This window comes from Trachurus trachurus (genome assembly GCF_905171665.1).
Source record: "Trachurus trachurus genome assembly, chromosome: 16".
Taxonomy (NCBI): Eukaryota; Metazoa; Chordata; class Actinopteri; order Carangiformes; family Carangidae; genus Trachurus; species Trachurus trachurus.
In genome coordinates, this window is record NC_139902.1 from 18774252 (window position 1) to 18799896 (window position 25645).

At 41.8% G+C, this 25645-nt stretch overlaps 1 protein-coding gene across 11 annotated transcripts in view; it reads right to left on the minus strand.

Moving 5' to 3' along the window:
- LOC310998869 (focal adhesion kinase 1-like) overlaps positions 1–25645 on the minus strand; it is a 60354-nt gene that overhangs the window by 24031 nt on the left and 10678 nt on the right. For all 11 annotated transcript variants that reach the window (XM_083989098.1, XM_083989099.1, XM_083989096.1 and 8 more), the window contains 20 exons: positions 17088–17374; positions 16833–16999; positions 14197–14284; positions 13874–13953; positions 13316–13378; positions 13168–13222; positions 12679–12819; positions 12077–12154; positions 11448–11555; positions 10652–10769; positions 10230–10260; positions 9350–9420; positions 8155–8211; positions 4422–4519; positions 4159–4243; positions 3919–4019; positions 1975–2090; positions 1398–1498; positions 1170–1259; positions 763–967 (listed from right to left, as the gene is read on the minus strand). In XM_083989098.1, coding sequence (XP_083845224.1) covers positions 763–967; positions 1170–1259; positions 1398–1498; positions 1975–2090; positions 3919–4019; positions 4159–4243; positions 4422–4519; positions 8155–8211; positions 9350–9420; positions 10230–10260; positions 10652–10769; positions 11448–11555; positions 12077–12154; positions 12679–12819; positions 13168–13222; positions 13316–13378; positions 13874–13953; positions 14197–14284; positions 16833–16999; positions 17088–17330 — 2096 coding nt within the window. In that variant the 5' untranslated portion in view covers positions 17331–17374. The remainder of the gene's footprint in view (positions 1–762; positions 968–1169; positions 1260–1397; positions 1499–1974; positions 2091–3918; positions 4020–4158; positions 4244–4421; positions 4520–8154; positions 8212–9349; positions 9421–10229; positions 10261–10651; positions 10770–11447; positions 11556–12076; positions 12155–12678; positions 12820–13167; positions 13223–13315; positions 13379–13873; positions 13954–14196; positions 14285–16832; positions 17000–17087; positions 17375–25645) is intronic.

The following is a 25645-nucleotide window of genomic DNA, read 5'->3' on the forward strand; positions in this document are numbered from 1 at the left end:
TGTACTCTCAGCACACAGGAAATTATTTCACTGCTGCCTCCATGTCTCTTATTAAAAATGAAACATTAATGTCCTATTTCAAACTAGATTGAAACGGACAAGAAGCACTGGAGTGATCCACGCTGCCATCTCAATGAAGATAAGAAGAAATGTAAAAGTGAAAAAAAAAGAAGAAAAAAAATCAAAAGTCTCTATTCTTATCTGCCTGAATTTGACAGGAAATGGAAAATCATCTGCCTCTCTGGTCCATCCATCTTTAATGGTTCAGTCTGTTCTGATGTTAAACCAGCAGTCAAAGACAAAGGCCGCAGTATGTTTCCTAATTTAAAAAAAAAAAGGTCTGTCTGATCTACTCATCATGTCCCATTAACACAGATGGACAGTGACACCTGCTGTTGGGAATGTGTAACAAAACTCATTTAGTATGGAATAGTCCTTTATCTAAACTATTAACCAGGAAGTAGCAAAGGAAAACATCAAGTGGGAATCAGAGCGTAGTGATTGACTATAAAAGACAGAATAAGTAAAACAATGACAGATGAAAATACTTGATGCAGTTTGTGTTAATTTAAATGCACTAAAGCAATAGTTAGTTATGAGGAACAAAAAATGTTTATTTTTGCTCAAATGGAGAAAAGAGATCTCAACCCTGCGAGCTTAAATCCTTTACTTTTTCAACTGATTTAAAGCATCTATTTAAAAAAAGATCTAATCTCCTCTGTACCAAGACACACACACACACACACACACAGAGTTAAGTACCTCAGTTGTGTTTTGAGTTCGGTGAAGCGCGGCCTCTTGCTGGGATCATAAGACCAACACTTGGTCATCAGGCTGTAGAGGGTAGGAGGGCACTGAGGGGGCATCGCCAGCCGCTCGCCGTTTTCTATCCTGCCAATGACGTCGTTGTTCTTCACACCCTGGAAAGGCTTGATGCCGTACATGAGGATCTCCCACATACAGACGCCTATGGAAAGACAGAAAGGCAGCATAAACACCGTCACTGTGAGGTCAAGTTACCCCCCACTGGGTCTTTCAATGGTGCAAAAACAAGAGACTGAAAGGTAAAAGAGAAACTTTGGGTTGAGATTTAAAAACCAATTTCTACAGCACAAAAGCATCAGGACAAAACTGACACAGAACGGAAGAAAAGGAAGAAAACAACTCACCAAACATCCACACGTCGCTGGCTGTGGTAAATCGTCTGAAGTTGATGGATTCTGGGGCCATCCATTTAATAGGCAGTTTACCTTTGGATGCTGAAACACAGGGACAAGGACATCTCAGTACCACGGATCAGTTCAGGTCACATGAGTACTGTGAATAAAACCTGTAAAACTGTAAAATCTGTGAGGTGGGCCAGTGTGTATGGAGGTACTATACTGTATTACTGTTACCTTTGTAATAAGAGCTATCTTCCATGTATCGCGACAAACCAAAGTCCCCCAGTTTCACACAGTCGACTGTCGACACCAACACGTTTCGCGCTGCTATGTCCCTAAAAATGACGAATAGGAGGTTATACACTTATTCACACTAGTTACATGATGTAATAATCTATATTGCTATTAACAAACGATGGTTAGTAGTATCCCTAATTTAGTCTTCAAGATCCAGTATGTTTTGGAGACTTGGCCGTCATATACAAAAAAAATGTAACAATATTTTTTCTGTCTCCATATTCAGCAAAACATTAATGTCAAATTTAAAGCTACAGTATCTCTATTAGGTGGTAAAAACTTGATCTGTTTATCTGCCATAAAATATATTTATAATATACTTTCGCATCCAACTGCCTGGTGTCATTGTGAATGACTATTTGGAAACAATAACTATTTGGTAATAAGTCAGCTGCTCTGTGATCTGGTTAGTTAACACCACACACTTAAATTAGAAAACCTTGAACTAATATTTGTTAATGAAACATACATTTTATTAAGATATTCTGTGCTTTCAGGATTCCCTCCTTCATACCTGTGTACAAAGCGTTTACTCTCCAGATAGGCCAGTGCTGTGCTGAGCTGGTAGGAGTACAGGATGAGAGTGGCCAGGTCTAGACTGTACTTCCTCACCTGGAGAAACGACCGTAACTATGGAAAACACAGATAGAAAAACAGCCATTAAAACACACAAAGAGACAGAGAGAGTAGAGAAACAGAAGAAGTAAAACAAGATTTAAGATGAATAAGGAGAAACAGATGGAGAAACTGAGACAGAGTGGTAGGAGAGAGAAGAGGACAGTGTGATAACTAGACACCATCTTGCGATGAGATCACATCAGCTGCGATGGCTGTCAACATGTTGGAGTTCCCACACATGAGCACTAGTTTTTCCTTTTTTTACTATTACATGAGCATCCAGTAGTTTTTACCACATTATTATTACATGAGCGCTCACGACTCATCTTGGAACTTGACCTTCCAATTTGATCTCAGTGACACACCTGTAAAGTTTTATGACAACATCTTCTTGACTTGCACAGTTGTGAGTGATGCTGAATCTGTCCACAGACTGAAAAACTATGCATACCGGCCCCACAGTTGCAGCTGCTCATCACAATAGGCACAGTCCTACAAAACGAGCTGTGCCATGGTTAACAGGAACAATCTAAAGAGAGATTAGTGGAGGCATGATGCTCTTTATTTTACTACTGCAGCACAGTCCTGCCTCCTGTCCACTCTTCTGCTGCTCACAGTGGCTTCACAGGAAGCATTCAAACAAACCTTGTATTGTGGATTTAATTGTAAATGGATAAAATTACAGTACCGTTCTTTCCCATCAGCCTACACTCAACTATTCTAACTACCATAAACTTTTCAAAATTAAGGCAAAAAACTGGAAGCTCTCATTTATACATGTATTCACAACCTTAATTCAGTACTTTGTAGAAGCCCTTTTAAGCAGCTACAGCTTGGAGTCCTCTATAAGCTTTGCATGCCTGGATTTGGGCAGTTTATCTCATTCTTCCATAAGCTTGTATGATTGAGTTCAAGTAAATGGTGCAGACCCAGAATTCCCTCTGACGGAAAGCATTAGTGACTTGAATTTGATTTGGGCAGCCTCCTGTTCACTGCAGGTCAATGAGTAGCTGGGGGACACGTGGCCTTTAGGCCGATCGAAGACCAGACAGGATGCTGCGTTCTGGACCATCTGTGAAAGGGAGGCCTGCTAGAAGGGCACTGCAGTGGCCGAGGCAAGAGATTAACATGAACTGTACCAAAGGTTGGGTAGTGCACCGAGTCTGTCGTACAGTTCAAAGCAGCAGAGACCGATGCAACATGGTCAGAGAATTTGGTTGGGGGAAGAGACGAAGAGGTGATTTTCATATTCTAGACATACTGTCATTGAGACATGAAGAACTTGGAGCGAAATTATCATTTCCCTTATTGAGAGATCAGTTTAAAAATGTTTTTTCTTTATTTGTTAATTCAGCTTACTGAGGTCGACTGATGGGCGGACTTGGCAATTTTATCCATTTAAAATGAAATTTTAAACATGAGCGTGAATGTTCTCTGCCACTCAGGTGTGCTGCACTGTTGGTTAAGTTTTGCCTTAAAATTTGCTCTAAATCTAGAAAACACAAAACAATGTAATCAGAAATACAGCATAAACATTACAAATAAATATAGATAGATAAAGAACTCAAACCAAATTCCGAATTATGACACCAAGGATCCAGAGCAAAATAAGGTGGAAAACAAAAATGAGCTCTCTGTGCCTTAGACAATTTAAATAAGCACACTATAAAAGCACAAATGGTATTTTTTTTAATCATTTGATTTAAACCCAGACTTCTGAATTAATCTTTTTTTTTTTTTTTTTTTTATCTGCTTTTCACACAAATGTTGAATAAAAATCTGCCCAGGGTTTTATGTATTGACACGCCTGAAACAAATCCACACCAGTCTCCTACTGTACCTCTCCCAGCGTGCAGAGCTCCATGATGATCCAGACGGGGTTTTCTGTGATAACTCCCATCAGCTTCACAATGTGCGGGTGGTCAAACTGACGCATGGTCACTGCAGGGAAAGACGAGGGGAACGAAGGTCAAACCACGGATAGCAAGTTTTTTTTTTATTTACTTCATTTAAGAAGCCATTCTTCAGCAAACTGATGACAATGAGTAACTACTGTCAGGTAGCGTGACACGGTGCTTACATGCTTCTTGGAGAAACTTTTCCCTGACGCTGTCTGATGTCGAGTTCTTACACGTCTTCACTGCCACAGACAGAGCCGGGTTCTCCTGCAAAGAAACAGAGCAAACTCTGAGCAAAACAGCATCATCAGCGCTGCAGCGGAAGCATCCTGCGACTGTGCTGCACATGCAGCGGTTGTGTTCGTGTTTGGTTTATGGTGGGGCAGCAACACACATGAAATAAAAAACTGTTCTACAGCAACAACAACAACAAGAGGCTACATACCGGGCTGATGTAGACTCCCTGGTGGACATCTCCAAACTGACCCTCGCCTATGCAGCGACCCAACTCGATACGATCTCGCTGAATCTCATAGTCCCGTGCTAGATACACAATAAACACGGACATGAATGCACACAGATACAGACGCACAAATGAGGACAGACAGAGCAGACCTTCAGGTCAAACACACATCAATGCCCACACATACACGTGTTAGTCAGGCCTTGCGTTTACCAAGCTTGTCAGAGCGCTTCACACGTTTTAAAACACACTTCTCCAGCAAAATGTATCAATTTTGAAAAAGAAACATTTCAGATGTGATCACACAGTGTAGAACACACTATTAGTCCTTCATGGGTTAATTGAGTACAGAACAAATAGTAAAAAAAACAAAAAACAATACTGAATTTTGGGGTGAATGAAGTTAATCTAGCTTCCCGCTCTGACAAGCTTGGCTTTACAGCAACCAGCGTAGCTTAATGTCAACAGCATGCAACAACAGCATCAGCAAACCACAGCCAGACATGCCATGTAACGCAGACAGAAAACAGCCAGTAACACTCAATATAAATATATGTAGAGTGAATTTCTATGTTAATTCAAATCTAATATGGATAAAGTCAGGTTTGTTGTATACAGTAATAGTGAAACATAACTGGCTCACAGGCTGATGCAGGACCTGTTCATCGTCAAGTGAAGCCAATATTAAAATTGCATCAATTTTCTATTTAATTTCAATAAAACAGGACTCAAAAGGCCTGTGATGTATTGGCTGTTGAGCGGCTGGTGGTTTGCTCTGCCCGAGAGGTACGAGACTGTTGACCTGACTTTGTCCATGTAATCAGCACATGGAAATAACACACATGAAACTATACAGTACATGTCAGTTTACATTTGACAAACTTCTATTTCATTATGATCACTGTTATAAAATGTCCGGTACATGTGCGAGTTTTAGAGACAACGATGCCTGGGACTAAATGTGGAAACGGGCTGCAACATACAATAACAAAAGAACATGTACAGTTAGGCCTTAATTAATGACTGTGTGTTTTGCCTCTAAATGTCGCCCATGTAACCTGATAGTTCAAAAGTTATGGTAAAACAATGGAGAGGGACTAAGCTGTTTGTTAGTGGTTTGCGTTTAAAATGATACAGTATATAAATATATATGTATCTATTTAAACCATCTGGTCCCACTGCACTTTCTCCTCTAAGCCGGTGTTATGAATAGGAACATGCACTGAGTCAATGTGCCTGGTTAAATTATATCTTTAAAAAAAAGTGTTTTCTTGAACTCTTGCCATGTTGTTGTTACCCTAAGCAGTAAGTGGGTTTCAACGGCTGTGGGTTGTTCGTGTTTTATTGATTTTTTTTTTTTTTTCGAAAGAAAAATGTATCTGGAAACAGTTCATTCCACCTTTTCTTTCCCCTTAAATATTTAATATACACAACAAGATTGATTTCCAACAACTGGGGCTCAGTTCTGAAGTTACCACCAGTTTAGCCAAAAACTGACAGCACATCAAACATCAACAGAGGGGGGTCAAATCAACAGGGTACAGATACAGAAACAAATTCTGAATTTTTATTTTACAGTCGCAAGCAAAAGTAAAAAAAGAAAAGGATCACAACAACCACCAAATCAAAGAGCCATCACAATACAACCAGACTAATGGTACGTTCCAATCTTTACCTTGATCTAGTCCATAGTATTCTGGGAAAATGGGTTAGTGATAGGAGACAGAAATAACTAGCTGTGAGTACAGAGAGCCATTCTTTATTGGTTGTGAAGTATTGTTACTTTAACATCTGCCATGAGTGAAGGTGTTACTGTGATGTAGTTGTTTTAGGTGTTAGGTGTTACTGAATACATGAAATAACTGTAAAAGCCTTTAGGTTTGTCTGAAGAGGGTTAATGTTTGTTTCTGTGTAGACTAAACAAAGCAATGGACACACACCGCCGGTGACCACTAGGAAGTGTAAGCAGTTAATAAAAGGAGTCGTTTAAAATGCAAACACATCTTCAACACTAAACGTACCCATCTTACTGCTTAGCAACCAGCTCGTTTGCAAAAAACAAAACAGACACTCAAAAACTGCTCAGTCTGAATACAAACAGCTGAATGTGACTCTATCACACAATCTGTCAGCGTCTGGATCTGACTGGATCCTTTCTAAGCTAATCATGTTTAATAAACTAGAAAATAACGCGTATACAGTAATAATTCTTGTTTTTGTTGATTAACGGTGTGAACGTTGAGCACCCTCTGTGTCAGTCCCACTTGTTTTCTCTGAATGTGTTTGTGCGTTTTTACACAAACACTGTGCGGTCCACAGGAAAAAAAGTGAAAGCTATAATTTATGAATGGTCAAAAAGCAAAACCATGTTGGAATTTAGTTGCATGGACCAACATGTGCTCATGATACCCAGGCAGCATTTTGGGGCAGTTTAAATGGGAGCAGTAAATTTAGTTTTCTACTATCCTAACAGCTTCACTATGTTGTTCACCTTTACTCTGCCCCAGCTGTGTTTCCCCATCACGGGCAAAGTTAATAGCACCCATCCTTGCTGCCTCTAAATGTTGCCTACGGGGCATCATCCACTTAGCGTTGTAATCCTGAACCTGGCAAACAGGCACTACTCAGCAGCAACAGCAGCGCAGCAGGCCCTCAGATTTATTCAAATCTCGTCTCTATTGCTGAGAATGCAGAATGAAGTTGGTCAGAAACAACCAAAAGACCAGAGAAGCCTCTACACTGACGCCTAAAAGCAAAACAGTAACACATCGTCAAATTGAACACTCATGACATAGCAGTGATTGGAGGAACAAGGAGTCCTTTGAAAACTGGTCACTGTAACATAAACATTGTGGCAAGATGACGAGTCAACGCAACAAGAGGAAGTTGTGATTCTCCTTAAATCATGTGACAACTCGCAAAGACAAATTCAGCTAGGCTAGGCTAATAATACACAAATTGTAATATGTGGTCAATATGGCTTCTCTTTTTATACAATATTGCGACATATGACCACGTGAGGGAAAATGTAGATTCATTCAAACACCAACCATCTAAAAAGGAGCTAAATTCAAAGCAGCGGTATGAGTAGATTTATAATTAGACCTAATATATAATTTAAACACCGAAGAGTGGTGAAATGTTAAAGAGTAGTTTCTTCTCCCTGCTATACAACAATGTTGATCTGGATTTTCTGTGTTCCACCCGTGCAGATCAGTATACACCATACTGGTGTTGAGCAGGGTACATGCTTAGTGTATGATATTTTTTACTTTCACTTACAAAAAAAAAAAACAGGAGGTGAAACATTAAATGCACCACAGTTGAAACTGATTTCCAAAGGTTAATGTGGTTCCTCATGTGACTTCAATGTACTTTGTTATCTGGTTTTGAGTCAGAATTAATAGGCCGCACGCAAAAATATTGAAGATAAGATTGGGACAAATTTGTGATAGAAAACATGTGTCCTCACCCTGATCTAAACCCAACTGGACTTTAAATACACAAATAGAGACACATGAATCGTGTCTCCTAAAGAGCTTTAATCCTTGTTCTGTCGCCCAAACAACCTTCTCACCTACGACGCACACAAACTAATTCTCACATGCACACACAGTCACGAACAAAAGTCTGACAAAACACCTGCCACTTCGCTTCTCCTCTTGTTAAATACGCAGCCTACAATGTGTTTGTGTGCATGCGCGTGTCCACTTACTTGAAGGCATCGTATAGGTGTCCTCTTCATCTATGATCTCGGCATAGTCGTCAGTTTCTGCAGAGCCAGGTCAAGGTGAGGAGGGGAAAAGAGAGAAACACAGAGTCTTAGTTTGGGACTTAAAACAAAACGTGGACAGTGTAAACAATACAAAACCGAGTCCATCTTCATTGACACCGCACAAAGCAGAAGCTCTGTTATCAACACAAAATGACAATCAATACAATCAAAACAAAATGTAACAACACAATTAACATCTGCAATTATATCCCATGTCTCCATATCCACTACCACAACCACAGGGTGCCACTCATTAAGTTCAGTGAACACTTCTCCTTCGCAGACCAAAAAAACAAAGAAATGAAAACACCAATAGTATCAGAAACGCACACCATGATCAGAGAGAAGTACCTTTCCAAAAGACCGTCACCATACCCGACTCCAAACACATGCACAACAACTACAAAAAACGCTCCCGTGCCACTGAATGGCTTCAAACGAGCAATGGGGACGGCACAGCACAATAGAGAGGGAAAGAGAAGGAGGCACAGACGTGAGGAAAGGGGAGGGATGGAAAGTTCATTCTTTCCACAGAAACAAGTTGAAGAAAAACAGGTTGAGTCACGGATAACGCAGAAACAGACACAGGAAGAGACGAGGGGGACACGCACACACACACACACACACACACATCGTACACTAAATGTAGACACAGAGCAGGGATTCCATAGTGTTACTAAATCGGGAGGGTTAATAGAAAGAATGATGTTTACCATCGCCACTAGTGTGACCTGCAGAAGCCACATGCAGCAAGAGGGAGAGAAGGGAGAGGTGCATTAGTTTCACTGTTAAAAGCCAAGACAAATATAATATCGGATGACTTCAGGGTCGTTTTCATTTTAATTCTGTGCAACTGCGAGTTTGTCAGAGGTCAGCAGACAGTCAGGGCAGAGACACAGTGACAGTGACTAAAGCTCTCCATGGGGACATCTGGCGAGACAAGGACTCTTCACTGCGCACACAGATGAGGCTTTATATGGGGAACAGGGCATGTACGCACATATCTATGAAGCCTTTATCTCACTCCTCGCAGTCACTGTCATTCATGACATTTAGAGCAGCAGACAGAGAGGCAAACTGACAGGGGAGAGAGGGAGGGAGGGAGAGAGAGAGAGAGAGTCAAAGGGAATCATACCTGAGACACAGACGGCTCTGGTCCGTACTCCGTCCATCCGCTTTTCCATCCGCTTCTCATGATTTGAAACTCTGCACCAGAGATAAGAAAATGATGTTGGTGATTTGGTTCACATCTAAGCCAGTGGGTTTTGCGTGAGCTGCCAGTTGGAGCTATGAAGATAGTAGAAGTGAGCACTGAAGGATCCTCCCACATCCTGTCATGTGTGTTGCCCTTCTTTCATCTCTTATAATGATCATTATATCTACTATATGGGCAATTCAAAGACTAAAACTGTATCATAAAGGCCACTGAGAACCAATCTGGCAGCTCCTGGCTTCAAGATTCACATTCAGATAAAACAAATTGAGTGAAAGCACTGAATAAGAACCACAAAAGATAACAACAAGGTTGCACTGGTATAAAGGACAAGACTGGATAATGTTTTTTAATAGATCAGTAGGACTATTGCACTAAACGGGGCGGGTTACTGGATCAAAGGGTCAATTTACCCAAAATGAAATGATTTACTTTTTTTTTGCATTAATAAAGCAATATAAGGCCTGTAGTGGTACATTATGTGTGGAAAACACGATAAAGCCACAACACTGTAACACTTCCCTGTCACCAGCTGTTGCAGTGATACAGGCATCCTAAAATGCTTTGCACAGACAGAATCAGGAGACTTTGGCCTTTCAAACGTGTATAATTTGTCAAGGTTGAGTGAATATCAACTCCAGAACAAACCAAAACACACAAACAGTAGGGCTACAGGCCAAGGTGTCCCATGGGTGGGACTGTGTATTTTAAAAAAAGGTTTGAATGCCTCAGGAAAATAACACGTTGTTTTTACTTGATAAAGTGCACACACAGTTGGTGTAAACAGACTCGGCAGACTTACTTGGGTAGAGACGGCAGAGCTCTGTCCCCCTCTGCAGAGACAAAACGCACACATGAGTTGTTACAGAATAGTACAGACTGGCCTCATGTTGGAGCTACAACATCACTGCAACCATTTCTATGCTGCCACAGTTATTTTTAGAAAAGGCTAACCAAACACAGACTGGTGATTCAAAGTGACAAGTATAAAGCCTCACCAGCCACAATCAGACTTGACTACTGTTTGAAAGATGGCTGACTGCAGTTTTAGTCCTGTGCACTATTTATAGTGTACTGTAAAACAAGTTGGGAATTGTTTCCTGTGCCTATGGTTTCCATTTAAATATATATGACAAATGCTATATATACATATGTATGGAATAAAACAACATAATGACACATATAAAAGGAAAAACACAGAAGCATAAAATACATGAGTCCTACCTTTGTGGACTCTGATGATGAAGGAGTGAGTAGCAGAGGAGACGAGTCGACAGTATCCGTCAATCAAGTCAGCCATGTTTTCTGCTGTAGTCAGCGACGCTGTGGTGACTGTGAGAGGCTACACACACACGGTTTGGTGTAAGAGTGGGACAGAGAGTTGCTTCACAGTGACACAATGAGAGCTTTATTAGTGATATCGTCGTCTACCAGCACACACACGCACACACACACACTCAGTCAGAGAAACCTATACAGATCCCCTAGCACTGATGCACACATGCTTTTCCACTTGTGCTGAGCCTGCTGCGAACACGCCTCCTATTGACAGACACACTCATGCTGGCACAAGTGCAAATGGCTACACTCGCCTTCACCCTCCCATGTACCGTTTCCCACTTTCCCCACGTGTCTTTGTGCTGTTCCTTCAATTTATGTGGTTCAAACAATACAATGTTTAACAAACAAACCATACCACATTCGTTACACGTGACAAAAAAAGATTTTGTTGTTTCACAGTTGGATGATAATATGATGAGTCTGACATCATTACAAGCCCACAAAAATACAACATAGTATATCTTCATTATCATTTCTAAATATGTATTTTGGATGATAATATTGTGCTGTAGCTTAAAATCCATTAACTCCATGTGAATCAGTGGTTTAACAGTCCTTTGCCCCTTGTGGTTAAATTCAAAAACACCTGAATGTCCTGCACCAAACTAAATATCAAGTTCAGCCAATATGTTTCACAAAGAACCACCTCACTGCGGAAAAGGGGAGTGTGTGTTTTTACCTCTGGAGCTCCTGCTACGTTGAGCTGCAGCATGCCTTTTCTGTCCTTCTCTTCCAAAGCGGAGTACTGGATGGACTGAACCTGGTTAAAGTTAGCCAAGTGTGTAGGCTGCAGGGACAAACACAGATGCTCAGTTCGTCGCAAATTTTTACATTTTTACACAAAACAATGGCAAACACAGTGATCATGGTTTATAAAGGCCATCCATAACAGGGCATGGGTTAGCTTTAGTTACTCAAAGACAAATCACTGACATTTTGTCTTAATGAAGCGTTCACCGTAGCGAGCACATCCTTAATGCAGCTGTGCAGTTTTCATAGTAAAATCAAGTGGCTTTTTCTAGTCTACAGTTTCTTGTTTCATAACTTTAACTACCAGAAAAACTGGAGTCCTTTGAACATGGAGAGCAGATAGGATGAGAGAAAACCTGATGGTGAACCAGCAGAGGGCAGTGTGTAAAGGGCACAGCAGCCCCTCTAGTGAGCTTTAATAAAAGCACGCAGTGTACAGCAAGGAGGGGAATCAGTGTTTTGTTGGAGAAAGTGCTTACGTATATTTACAATATGAGATAAGTTACATCCTCCAAGAAGTTTCATGTTCAAGTTGTGTGTGTATGTGTGTGTGTTCACCGTTGAGCCCTTATCCGTGAGGTAGCTGATTCCTTCCTCTGGTCCGATAGCTAACTCTACTGATATTACCCAACTAGACTGGAGAGAGAGAGAGAGAGAGAGGAAGGCAGGGGAAGAAACAAAGCATTAAAGTAAAGGTCATATTTCACATTATCTGTTTTATTAATATAACAGTGCTGGGAAATGTGATATTGATGGTTTAATATAAAACTAACTCTGTATCTAAATATTCTCATCTATTTTCACTACTTTTGACATCAAGCGTCCTTCAGGACAGAAGACTGTTTGCATGCAGGAGGTAACAGTGATAAAACATTACTGTAGTACTATAATAAAAACCGTACAGTGACACTTGAGCATGAATGTGGAACAAATGCACAAAATGCATTTCCTAACCCCTCCTTGTATCCTTCTGCCAAACCATTTAAATTAAAGATGAAACCCCATGCTGCACATTTTTTACCCTGTGCATGCTAAACTGGCTCCAACCTCCCACCCCCAAGAGTTTGAATATATTTTACACTACTGAAAATGCATGAATGAGCTTATTTCTATTCATCTTTACATGCTACATCATCTCTATGAATAAAGTGTCACCCTACCCCTAAAGCACATTTGAAGCACTCCTTGTCAAAGCGGTAGATGGGGGAGAGAATCTCAAAGAACTTGTGGATGCTCTGCTCATCGTTGAGGTTAGCAAACTGCTTAAAGGTCTGCTGGATCTGCTTACGAAGAGTCTTTGCCTGACAAGAGAGTGGGGGGAGAGCGAAGAGGACATTAAGTCTTTCTGGGAGAAAGTTGGTCCAGAGCCAAGAAATGGACAACAGACAACTGATAGGGTGAGTGACAACATAAGGTTTAACTTAATTCCAGACAATCAGATAATCAGACATTTAGCCAGAGCTCCACTCAGTCATCAAGCTGATCTCCCTGCCAGTCGGCCGGCCGCTCACTCCAATAGCTGTTGGCTCATCCGGCCGACTGAACAGGACTAGGATTCCCGAAGAGGAATCTCTGCCACTTCTTTTATCAGGCAATGGAGCTTAAAATGGACGATCATGAGCAGATAGAGCCGAGTGGTTTAACCTCACCTTGAGAGAGTCCAGCAGACTTTTGGGGAAAAACCTTCTCAGACCAACATCTTTCCTAAAAAGGTGGATAACATCGCAACATGTATCACATTTATATGAAAGGTAATATGATTTACAGTGTGGACCAAATAGGATAATATCATCTTACTCTAGTAGTTCGTAGTTGGATTTCTTATCCAAGGCGTTGCCCGGCATCTCTCTGAAGAACCTCCTGAATAATTCACAGAGAGAAGGAGACACATGTTGTACAAACAGGATTAAATGGCGATGATTAAAAAATGTAATTCAGATATTCTGAGGAATATTTCTGCCTAATTGTCAAGAACCATTAATTTAGCTGATTTTCGACTGTGGCATAAAAACAAGTGTACAGTATGTGTGTGTGTGTGTGTTTATTGTTTATTGTTTATTGTTTATTGTTTATTGTATATTGAGGATCCCCATTAGCCGACGAACAAACGCCAGGCTAGTCTTCCTGGGGTCCTTTTCAAAAGTACAAAATAAAATAATAATACACAGATCCAGTTACAAAACATTCACAGATCCAGTTACAATAAAAGAAAGGATAAAGGAAAAGAAAAAGATAGTTCTCAAAATAATAAAATAAAATAACAATACACAGATCAAGTTACAAAACATACACAGATCCAGTTACAATAAAAAGAAAGAAAAAGGGATAAAAAGAAAGAAAAAGTGTGTTACTTACCTAATTTCCAAACAGCCCAGTTTCAAAGCAACATCTTGATCCACCTGATCAGCTATATGTTGCATGTAATCGCTCTTCACCTGGAGAAACACAGTGCAGCAGCTCAACATTTTATAACAACACCGTAAAGATAAAGATTTGCTTAAAGTAGTCAAGTGTGGTGTTCTCATGTCAGAGCACAGTGAAGGTTATCAGCCTTGACAGACGTAAAAATTATGGAGGAAGTGACAGAGCAGGCAGGTTCAAGAAAATAATATATATTATGACAAACAAAATGTGTTCAGTTTATAAAGGGCGACCTTGTTCTGTCTGTGTTGTCTCACCTGGTGATAGAGGTAGTTGAGAGAGGGTTTGTCTTCAGAGAAATGGCTGAGGTAACCTTTAGGAAGGTACCGCATCCGCAACTCATACCTGAGGACGACAGCGACAATTTGCATGAATAAGCACGCAGTACTTACTTACACACACACATACACACACATACACTCGCTCATCTACATATACACAGGCAAGCATAATGAAATAACCTGCAGCCTCTAAAATTCAGTGCCCATCGGAGGCATAAAGACAGAAGGAGCGTGCTTACTCATACATACAGCTGACGCATACATAGGCCTCAGTGCATATTAAAGCCCACACTCTGGCACAGTATGAGGGAGAGAAGAAATGAAAGGCACGACAATCCCAACTGTCAAAAACTAGGCAGTGATGGACTAAACAACCTGGAGCATTATTTATTAAAGCAACCATGTGCTATTATTTACTGACTAACAAATTGAAATTCAAAACACTTTCCCTCAGGTTGGATACACCTTTCTCAGAAATGGGAAATTGGTTTGTTCCTCTAACTGGTCAATGTCAACGACGAGCTGGCACACAAGCACAGCGGTCCTACAGGTCTGATGACAACTACACTAAATATTCCTGATCAGATAGGTCACACCTAAATCTGAATTATATAACTATATATGAATGTCAATATAGATATTACGTTACACATCTGATGACATATTGTATATCATTAAAAGGAACTTTTTCTTTGTGCGATGACACAGCTGCTTTAAACACAAATTTGCCTCACTGAGCGAAATGTCTCTTGCTTCAGTGTCACAGGGAGGTTAAAGTATGTGTCAGAGGCAGAGGAGCATCCGTGGGTCTGGCACAGTCTGCGTCTTGCTCAAAGTCACTTCAGTGGGATGGCCGGCTGCCAACACAGGGGCTTAAAGTTGAAAGATTCCCTTTTCTACTCACTATGTGACTGTCTGGTGGCACATGGAGACGTGGTGGTTTCATATTTTGCTGACAGTGAGCTAACTGAACGCGATAACCTTGTAATGCCATAAAGCATAATGAGATTCCTGCTGTCAGACTTGCCAGCTAGCCGTGTCACAGAAATATCCAGATGGGCCATCATTGCTTATAGTCACATATTATTTTATAACTGACATATTGCAGTGACTACAGCTGAGAGAAATGGGTCAGGAGAGTAGCTGCTGCTCTGAGCCGCTGTGATGCTACACGCCTGAAGTTAGATAACAAAGGAAATCAAGGTTGAGGACAAAATGAATAAAACATCCCTGTTGTATAATGAATGAACCAAAAAGAGTGTGAGAAGAGAGAGAAACGATGCATGTTTGAGAGAGAAGAGAGACAAATGGTTAAGAAGAGAAGGAAGACACAGATGCGAGAGATGAGAGAAAGGAGGATGGAGAGATGGATCAAAGTGAAAAGGAGTGACTGCGAGTGCACGAGACGGAATGAGCAAGCATTTGAGGGAGTGAGAGAGGAGTGAGATAGAGTCAGTCCATCCCCTGGGCTACTGCTGCTGTTCTAACAATAGCTTGGCAGAGGCAGAAGCTCCTGTGGGCTCGCAGCTCCGCCGCCCTCCGAGGCAGAGCTGCAACAACTGGCTGAGCCGCTCTGCTGCATGTTAGCAGTGTGAACAACCGGTTCATTATGAATTCCATTTCAATTTTAATGACTTTGGGTGTAACACGTCAACTGCAGGACAATGGACTAAACTACGAGGGGAGATGTTAACAATATCAACTAGGTTTGGCCGAGTGCCAGCACACACAAAAAAAACGGACAGAGCTGCTTTCAAATCACCAGCAGCACAGAAGACCAATGAATACTATTTCCTATAAACTGTTTTCTTGTCTGTAACAACATCTATTGCACGTCTGTCCGTCCTGGGTGAGGGATCCCTCCTCTGTTGCTCACCCTGAGGTTTCTCCGATTTTTCCCTGTTAAAAGGGTTTTCTATGGAGTTTTTCCTCAGTCGATGTGAGGGTCTAAGGGCAGAGGATGTTGCTATGATGCTACTGTATGTAAAGCTCTTTGAGACAAACTGTTTGTAAAAACGGGCTATACAAATAAAATTGCCTTGCCTTGCCTTGCCTATAGAAAAGCAGATGCATCAAATAAATGTCTTAACTTTGGCTTAACAAATCAGAGTTTTAACAACTACTCGTGCATGCAGGGTCAAGTGCTTGTGCCATCAAGTCACCTTGACCAGATGAATTTTGGTAAAAAACATAAACCCTTCAATTATTTTTCCTATGAACTCCTCACAAGGAATTTTAAATCTCAAGAAAATCAAGACAGGGACATTATTAAATACTTGTTTGTAATATTTTTTACTGCTTGTAGGTCTTGGACTTTGCTTTATGAACATATAAAATGATTTAATTAGGTCCACATGTTATGTAGCTGTAACTTGTAAGGCTTAATAAAAAAAAGCTGCTGACAGGTTTGTAGCTGAAGCAACTGTAGCCCTGTACGGTTGAACAGGGCATTTTTGACAAAGGAGCTCTCCTCGTAATAAATACCAACCCCTCAGCAATCTGAACTTCAGGCAGAGGCAAAAACCAACCACAAGTGTGTACTGGTGATTTCTAAGGAACAGCAGAACACACACACACACACACTAGGGGAGAGCAGATGAATGCAGTTTTACCTCCACTCCTCCTGGGGGTGCTGCTTCTCATATTTCTCCCTGACGTGAGACACGCCCAAATCAGGGTGTAACCAATGGAGAGCATCAGAGTGAAGGTGGGTGAGACGGAGGCCCAGAGAGGACACACAGCGTAGTTTATGGATCTCTGCGATCTTCTGGATAACCCCCTGTTGAATCAACGGAGAAACGTGAGAGGCGAAGGGCATGATGACGGTGGAGGCGAAGGAAGGTGAGAGGAACGTTTGTGTGACTCACCCTGACATCTGTAGCATCTCCATGCCTGATATTACTGGCCCAGGTGCACGGTTCACTATTTGTCTCAAAGTAATGGAAGATCTTGAGAACCCGGTCCATGGAGCCCGGAGGCCGCTCCAGGCCTCCAGCAGAGCCGCCGGTGCCGACGCCGGGACCGCCAGGCATCCCGGACCGGGATTTCACCCCACAACCACCCGCTGCAGAGTGATTAAGGTTGGGCTCCAAGTAGGAAGATGACGCCATGCCTGACTCAAACGCTCCTGCTGGGGCTAACTGGCCGTCATATTCTGGAAAAAAAGAAAAGAAAGAAAGGGATAAAACAGTTGACAAGTCAAGAAGTGATGCAATACACAGAAAAGACGAGGGTAAAAAATCTGACATGTTAAAAAAAACAAAACAGCAAAACACCCCCTCAAACAGCCGCTCACTCAGACTCCACCAGCCTGTCAATCACGCTGCACTTCTCACATTTGTCATGACACAAAACAGGTTACATTAATAATCTAATTTACAACAATTCCTAGTGGAAAACAGACAAACAATCAGACAACACGTAACAACAAGTCATGAGAGAGGAGGGAAACAGCTGCATACAGTTAGTACACTGCATGATAATGACTGCGTTTGTGTGTGAGCATGCGTGACGAGGATCAACCAGTCAGGAGTCCATATAAAACAAGTAAAAAATACTGATGCAAGGTTTTTCCAGATGGATTTAGTGGACTCACTCGCGGTCCAGCGTAAATCAGGTGAGCTTCAATAAATAAAGCCTTAAAACAGTAGGAAACACTGAGGTCAGACTGACAGGCCAACTGCTACATCACTCAGGCAGTCGGTCTTGTTGAGCAGTAGGTTTAACAACAGCAAACCGCGCACGTACGCAGACCGATCATTCAGTCCTACCAACAAGCCATACTCCAGTCTATGTGGAGCATATCTACCCTTCCCTGCCTGTACTGTACGTCTGCTCCGCTATGATCTGGTGGTTCCGAACATCTGGCAACACACACAAAGGTCTGCTGGAGTTGACTGGGAGTGGCTCTGGCTCTTGTTACAGAAGCCTTTCTCCCTCATCGGACTTTTTCTCTCTCTTTTAAACTCCAACTTCTGAGCTCACGATCTGCCAACATCGACTCCACTTCTGTTTATCAAATTGAAAATGTTTTTTTTTTATTAGGTAAACATGGGGATAGGGTTGCTGCTGTTGTGCTGTGGTGACATTGATGAGAAAACGGTGTTCACTGTGAATCAGTTAAGCCTGGCTCATACCCAGCTCGTCAATATCTTCCCTGATACCGATCAGGCGGATTGAAGGAGTTCTGAAAATGCTGCAGTGCTTAGAAAATGCAAACCAGGACTAAGCAACAATCACACAGAAACACCCTCCTACAAATTCTTCCTTCTTTTCCTCCTCCTTTTCACCTCTTTATGCTTTTCAAGTTGTTTATTTACTGCCCACTTGCTGCTGTAGTTTCATCTTCACACATCTTATCCTCGTGCAAGACACACTCCCTGCAGCTTCCTGTGTCACACTGTGACTTCCTGGATATCCCAGCAGGCTTTGTTGAGTCATCATCACCTCTGTGACTGGTTTCAGCTGACTGTGGATTCTGGCTGTCATGTGGTGACAAAAGAGAAAAAAAAAGAACTAAAACGAATCCCAGAATAATTTCATGGCTCATTTCCAGTATTGTGGATGACAACTACAACAAATACTTGGCAGAAATACCTGACTGTAAAACTGTGATCTGCAACATCATCTACCATGTTATTCAACTCTCAAACATTGGATTATTTTTCCTGGGTGGTTTCTTTCATAAACCAAATACAGAGACAATAAACACAGCTGACAGGTTGGTTCAATATTGTACTGTAGCAAGCAAGGAAAAAAAAAAACCCTCTTTTTTAACATTTCATCGCTGCATTCAGCATTTTTATGTGCTATGCTCAGGTCACGGCCAGAACACTTCAAACTTAGGAGGAAAAAGGAAGAAAGAAACAGAGACAGAAATATGGAGACTGATCCAGTGAAGGTTGGCTCAGCACTTTTAATAACCTGACCTACAGTACCGTTGCCTCTTCAACGACAGCAAGTGAAATACATGTGTGCGTGCGTGTGTGCACTAGCACAATGACTGCAACAGATGTGTAAAGGAGAACATTATGCATCTAATAACTTGACTCAGCACTCTCCTGTAAGAACTTGCTACATCAGTACTGTGTGTGTGTGTGTGTGTAAAAGTGTGGGCGATACACATTATTGCATCTACAAATGTCTGCAGAGACGTTGCGCTAGTTTTCTTTTCTAGTCTTTACTTTCATTGTTGTTTCTTATTACATCCATATTATCACACTTAATAGCCTGTCTTTATTTTGTTGTAATTTTCTATGAATCAGTCACATTTTATTGCAGTTTTCCTTCATATCCAATAGAGATACATGTAATATTTGCAGGATATCAAGACTGAACTACTGCTTTCTTCTTATATTTTGTGTAAAAGTGCGCTCATTCTGAAGATGTGATGAATAGAGGTCAGCGCATGATGGTCACAGACGTGGCCATAGACTCAACAGACCATCACTCAGTGCTTTAATACAACAGATTAGTGCAGATCAAATTACAAATGTCCCTCTTAGAGAATTACTATCATCATCCAATTAAAATGATACCGCCACAGTACTTTGGCTATGACACCGCTGGATTATTGGGTGGCTTGTCACAATCCCTTAAGAGTGCGCTGCTACTACAAGTCCATTAACAATACCACTACATCATCTTATTTCAACAATAACGACAGACTCTTGTCTATCTGACGAAACCTATCACCGATAATGACTGTTCTCAAAATTACAGCGTGTATTATTAGACTGACTCACTGCTCAAAATACAGATACCAGGGTTTTGTAGCAGAGATGATTTAAAGTTTATCCACTGTTACTTTAACAGCTGCTGAGATCCAAGTTTCTAAAGAGAAGAGAGTGTGGTACTGTGTATTTACTGGGGCTTTCTGAACTACACCCGAGTTACACTATGCATTTCTATTAGGGTTTTCAACAGTGTGAGTGGAGATCAGTGCTGCATTTGAAAGAAACATGCGTGACTTCAGTGCTGTTGTTGCAATAAACAATTTTATGACACTGTTTGTGATTTTTCTATTTGAATGAATCCTAATAATACAGTATATCATCATAATATCTCAAAAACCAAGTCTGACTGTCCAAGGTGCTTCTACTGCCAGGTTTTGTGTTCAGTGTTTGCAGATTCCTGTAAAGTAACTGATAGAAAAAAAATCAACAATGCAATGCATACTAAAAATAGTGTTGACTTAAAATTGCCATTCGCTCATGTTTGTTGCAAAATTAGGGGTTAAAGATAAAGTGGTGAAAATCTGCTGTGTGGAAAACCCTGTGTGCAGACCGTACACAAGTTGTGATACAACTGACCCGGTTGTTTTAACAGCACTAGCCCCAGCTTTCATGCCTCCTCTCAGAGGGGCGCGTTAAAAAATGTATTGGGGACATTATTTTGACTGCAACACATTTTTTTTTTTTTTTAAATAGCAGCAGTTTCGCCAGAGGGGCCATAGAGTCACAAACCACAGCCATCTGCTACTGCTCACTCACTCAGTAATCAGATTAGATATTAAGCACACAAATATCATAACAAATCACTGCATACACTGACACAAAACACAATACATACACGTAACCTTAACCTAAATACTACATACAGCTTAAGGAAATCCTATTAGGAAAAAAAAGCCATACCTACATTTCATTGCACTCATAAAGCTACTTAATGCTGTAAACACTATTATATGACATACCTAGAACATGTAGTAAAGTGTGTTCAGCTGTTCTCAACTAACATTTATGTTTGTGTGTATATGGTCCAGATCACAAAAGCTACAGGCTAGTATGTTATGGAATCTATATAATGTAACTATTGGTTATAAAAAATATCCTATTGAAAGCATGTTGTTATGCTTAATTGTATCTGACATAGGCTGGGAAGTAAGTTGAGTGGCTTTTCTGCCATCAGGCACTTTTTTATGCCACGTTTCAATTCCTTACACTTTACTCAACTGTATGCACTGCAAAAATCCCATTTGGAGCAGTATAACATACTGTATGGATCTAAAGGTACATTAATTACTGTTTTATATATAGGTCCACCACACAACACCAGGCGAATGAAACCATTTTTCACTGCACCAATTTCCACTCAACATAACGGCACTAAATCCCTGCTTGCATGCCCTCACAGCCTCACAAGGAGAGGAATCAAATCAACTAGGCCATGCAGGCAGCCAGGAGGGGAGCGGGCGCCTGCCAGGCCCACCACCCCCTCTCTCTCTCAGTGGGGCTCCACTGACTGACACTCAGCCTGTTAAACCACAGAAGGCTGGAGTTGAGCTCTGTCCTGTAGCTGTAGCAGAAGGATGGTTTATCTTCTCGTCTAACTGGTATCTGGGTTACTGGGGTTAGCGCGATCCTGGGGGAGCGAGCCTAGGCCTCTCTCCATCTTTAACACCATCCCATCTCCTGTTCCTCTGTTTTATGCCTCCCTTCACATCTTTTTTTTCCTGCAAAGCTTGCATCTTTTCCTCTTTCTGTTCCAAATCTCCTTCATTCTCCTTTTTCTGCATCCCTGTCTTTATCTACGACTCTTTTCTTCTCCCCCTCTCTTTCTGCCTTCACATCTCCATTTGATCTTTCTGTCCTATTGAACCACATCTCTTCCTTCCTCCCTCTCATCTTTCTCTCGTCCTCAAACAATTTCCTTTGCCCTCCCCCTCTCTCCCGCACTCCATCTCTCCCCGACTCTCTTCCGTCTTCTTGCCAAAGATGCGCATTATCTCTACCAGGGGACTCCACAGAAAAGGCTTGAAGTCTATAAGCAGCACTGTCTGCGTATGTGCATCTGGACACATATGTGACAGTTCAGTGCTGGTCCTGATGTCACTTCCATTCAACCTGCACAAAGCGTGTGATCTGAGCTGTTCCAGTCACATCAAAGCTCTCACCTCCCCAACACACTCTTATTCTCCAACCCACATACAGCTCAGTATCACTGTAACCCTGGCAAATGAACTGATAAGAATTCAGTTCAGTTGGTTTTTCCAGATAAAAGCTTAAGGCTTAGAGGCTTTCTGTATGGTTTCTTCCCCACACATCAAATCAAACATTGTAAAGATGGTGTTCAATGGACAGACAAGTTATGCATTCACAGTTTTAATAACCTGTCGTGCTCCGACCCGCTCAAAGCAAAGTGTGTGATTATGCAGCATTTAAAGGACCGAGGTTTTTCTCTTGCTGTTGGTCTCTCGCAGATGGTTGAATTAGTAGTGACTATAACTTATAAATAAACGGCAGGATAGAGACTTCATGGAGCACAACATATAGCTCTGGTAAATAATGTAAGGAAGCTACAGACAATAACTGTAGTGGAAGCGGAGTAAAATGGGAGGATGGTAAACAAACATGAGAAATAACAACAACATATCCATCTTCTCCCTTTTCCAGCCCTGAACTGTGCATTCAGTTTTTTATGGTGTATGTTTGTACTGATAATCCTTTTTAGTACATACTTGGTAGGGGGTGTTGTGCATAGATGCAAGCCCCCTTGCTCCAGCAGAGAGGGATGCAGCCGCTGTTCTCCATTTGTTCTGCAGGGGGGACAGTCCCACGTCTGGACACAGGGCCCAGACAAAACTGTTGGGCCCCAAAAACAGCATAGAGCCCAGAACTAAGGCTCCTGGTCTGGTTGGTTACGACTAACTTCCTGATGTACAAATTTCTGTAAGCTGGGGATGAGCAAAAAAAAAAGATGTCCACAAGTTTTCCCCAAAAAACTTAAAAATGAAGAGTTGCTGTGCTGGTACCTGGCCTGTCATTGCTGCCAGGGGTGATGGTACCCATTGTGCAAAGTTAAGCCACAAGACAACCACAGGACATACAATAGAAAAAAGGAATCAATCAAAGCCGGTGTCCGAGGGATGTCAGCGACTCCAGTAAAGCAGAGAGCCCACTAAGAGGAAACGGAAGATGACAAATATCCTTTGTACTGTAAAATGTAGCCAAATGTAGTGAGACAGCAAGTAACCCCCCCAGAGGGGTTGAGAGAAGACCAGAAGACCTGTGACTATCTACACTCCACCAGCCGCTCCACTCCACATCTCTCATCAGGGTCCAAGTCCAGCTGATAGAGTTGCTCCGAATGTTTTCACCTTTAAATAACACCGAGATAAAAGGTCTGACTCAGCTTGTCACAATGGTCCAGCCTGCAGAAATGATACAAATCAAACTTGATCTGAAGGTTAGAGCTTTTTTTTTTTTTTTTTTTGCTCTTTGCACTAAAAAAAACTGAAGAATACAAAAAAAGTGCTGGTACAGTATCTGGTGCAGGAATCCAAGCAACTGATCACGAGACTGCGCCTTGTTCCTCTGAATCCTGCTGAAACATCATATTACTCTGTGACTTGTGGAAGTGGCTTGCGGTCCAGGTTTTAGTAATCAATCTGCCCCGATTTATCTCATGACCTTTATCCAGGCAAAAAAAAAAACACCTTTCCTTTACCACTGTGCAATGTGACAGGTAATGATCCCTGTAAGGCAGTTCCTCTCTTTGCTGCTCCACTCCTAAGAGGGACTGAGCCCCCGTGGGTGGAGAAGATTCAGGGAGTTGCTCAAGGACACTTCAGTGGAGTATGAGCTTCACAAAACAGACATTCAAGCCTGTAGTGGGGGGATGATTTCTCTCCCATTAGGCCATCCTGCGGTCCAATAAATCCCCACAAAATATCAAATTCAGGTCCTCCGGTCCAATTAATCAATCCTTGAAGTGAAATTCAAAGACGGCAGCTTCCTGTGGCCATAAATCTCAAGTCGCGGGTTACAAAATAGCACTGACAGCCCTGGCTGCCAAAGTAAGACTCCGTGTAATTGCATCAGAGTACTATTTTCCAAGAAAGGTCGTTTGTTCTGTAAATCCACAATGTTGTCTAAAGGAGATGGCAAGACGGTTAAGAGAAAGACAAGACTATAGCATCACTGAAGAAAGAGATGAAAATGTAGGGCAAAGAGGGGCGTAGAGAAATGGAGCACAGCGAGCGAGAGGTAGAGGTAGATGAGGGTGACCGACGCAGGAGGGAAAAAGGAGAGCAAAGACGGGGAAAAAAAGGTTTAAAGAGGAGACAGGGAGAGATGGAAAAAGTGAGACTGAATTAAAAAGATAATGCGAGTTAGAAAGGGAAAAGAGAAGATATAAAAGGGAGCAAGATGAAGAGAGAAAGCGGAGAAACCCCAGGGAGAAGTGGAGCCTCACATCCTCCAAAAGCTTTCCCACAATGCTCTGAGCCTGCAGGAGTTAACCAGGTCAGAGCAGGTGTCTGATGTCACAGAGAGACATAAAGCGACAGAGACCTGAGGGGCGAGGTTGAGCAAAAGTTAAAAAAGAAAAGAAAAGAGGGCAATGACACTAAAAAGGCTCTGATGCAAAGAAGTCGGGCAGGATGAGAAAGGAGTAAGAAGAGAAAATGATGTTGCGGTGTCGTGAAAAAAAAAAAGAGGAAAAAATTGATGCGGTAAATCCGTCTTGAAGTCAGTCAGCTGTGTGTTGTTCAGGCTGGCTTCTGAAAGCTTTCTTCTCCAGCAGCGGAAGAGCAGCTAGATCACAACATAATTTCGAGCCACGAACACACACACACACACACACACACACACTCATTTATATACTGTATATCCAGTGCGGTCGCTGAACAGTCGAAATGAGTGCAGCAAAGAGACTGTGGAGTGAGAAAGTATGTAGGTAAGCCAGAGTGAGTGCGTATATGTGTGTTTGTGCCTGAGTATTAGCAGAGGTGGGAGTGAGTGTGCAAAAGACACTCAAAGTAGGTGTGTGTACATGTGAGCCAAGTGTGTGTCCTCCTGTGGTGTGTTTTTGGTATAAGCTGCTGTGACAACGCTGCAAAAAAAAAAAAAAAAAAAGCAGAACGAACACTAACACACAGAGCCTGGGAGGGAGGGGGATGTTGGTATTGGTGTGTGTGTGCGTGTGTGTGTGTGCGTGCGCGGAAGGAAAGAGAGGAGAGGTAGAAGAAAGAGAGCAAGGAATATTGTAATTGAGACTTGATGCGGTGGAAAGAGGGAGAACTGATTGGACAGCACTTATAAATATGCTAATAAGACAACGCTCTTCAATCAGCACTTCAACTTTAATAAACAGGAACTCCTAACACACAAACAAACACACACACACAGCACACAGTCTTACCAGGATCAGAGCTTAGCATCTGAAAACATAAATTCCACTCTTTGACCCTTTACGACACTTTCCCTCTGTATTTCTATTCGTCATGCCTTCCCCTTGTCCGTCTCCCTTCACGGGCCACAGAAGATCTCTGCTGCCCTCTGTCCTCACTCTCTCCCTCTCTCTTCTCCTCTCCTCACGTATTTCACCCTCTTCTCCTGCAGCGTGCCACTTCTTCATCGGCAGTAAAACACTCTGACTTTCAATCTGTCTGATGTGCCAGAGCACAAGATGGTCGTGAATTCTT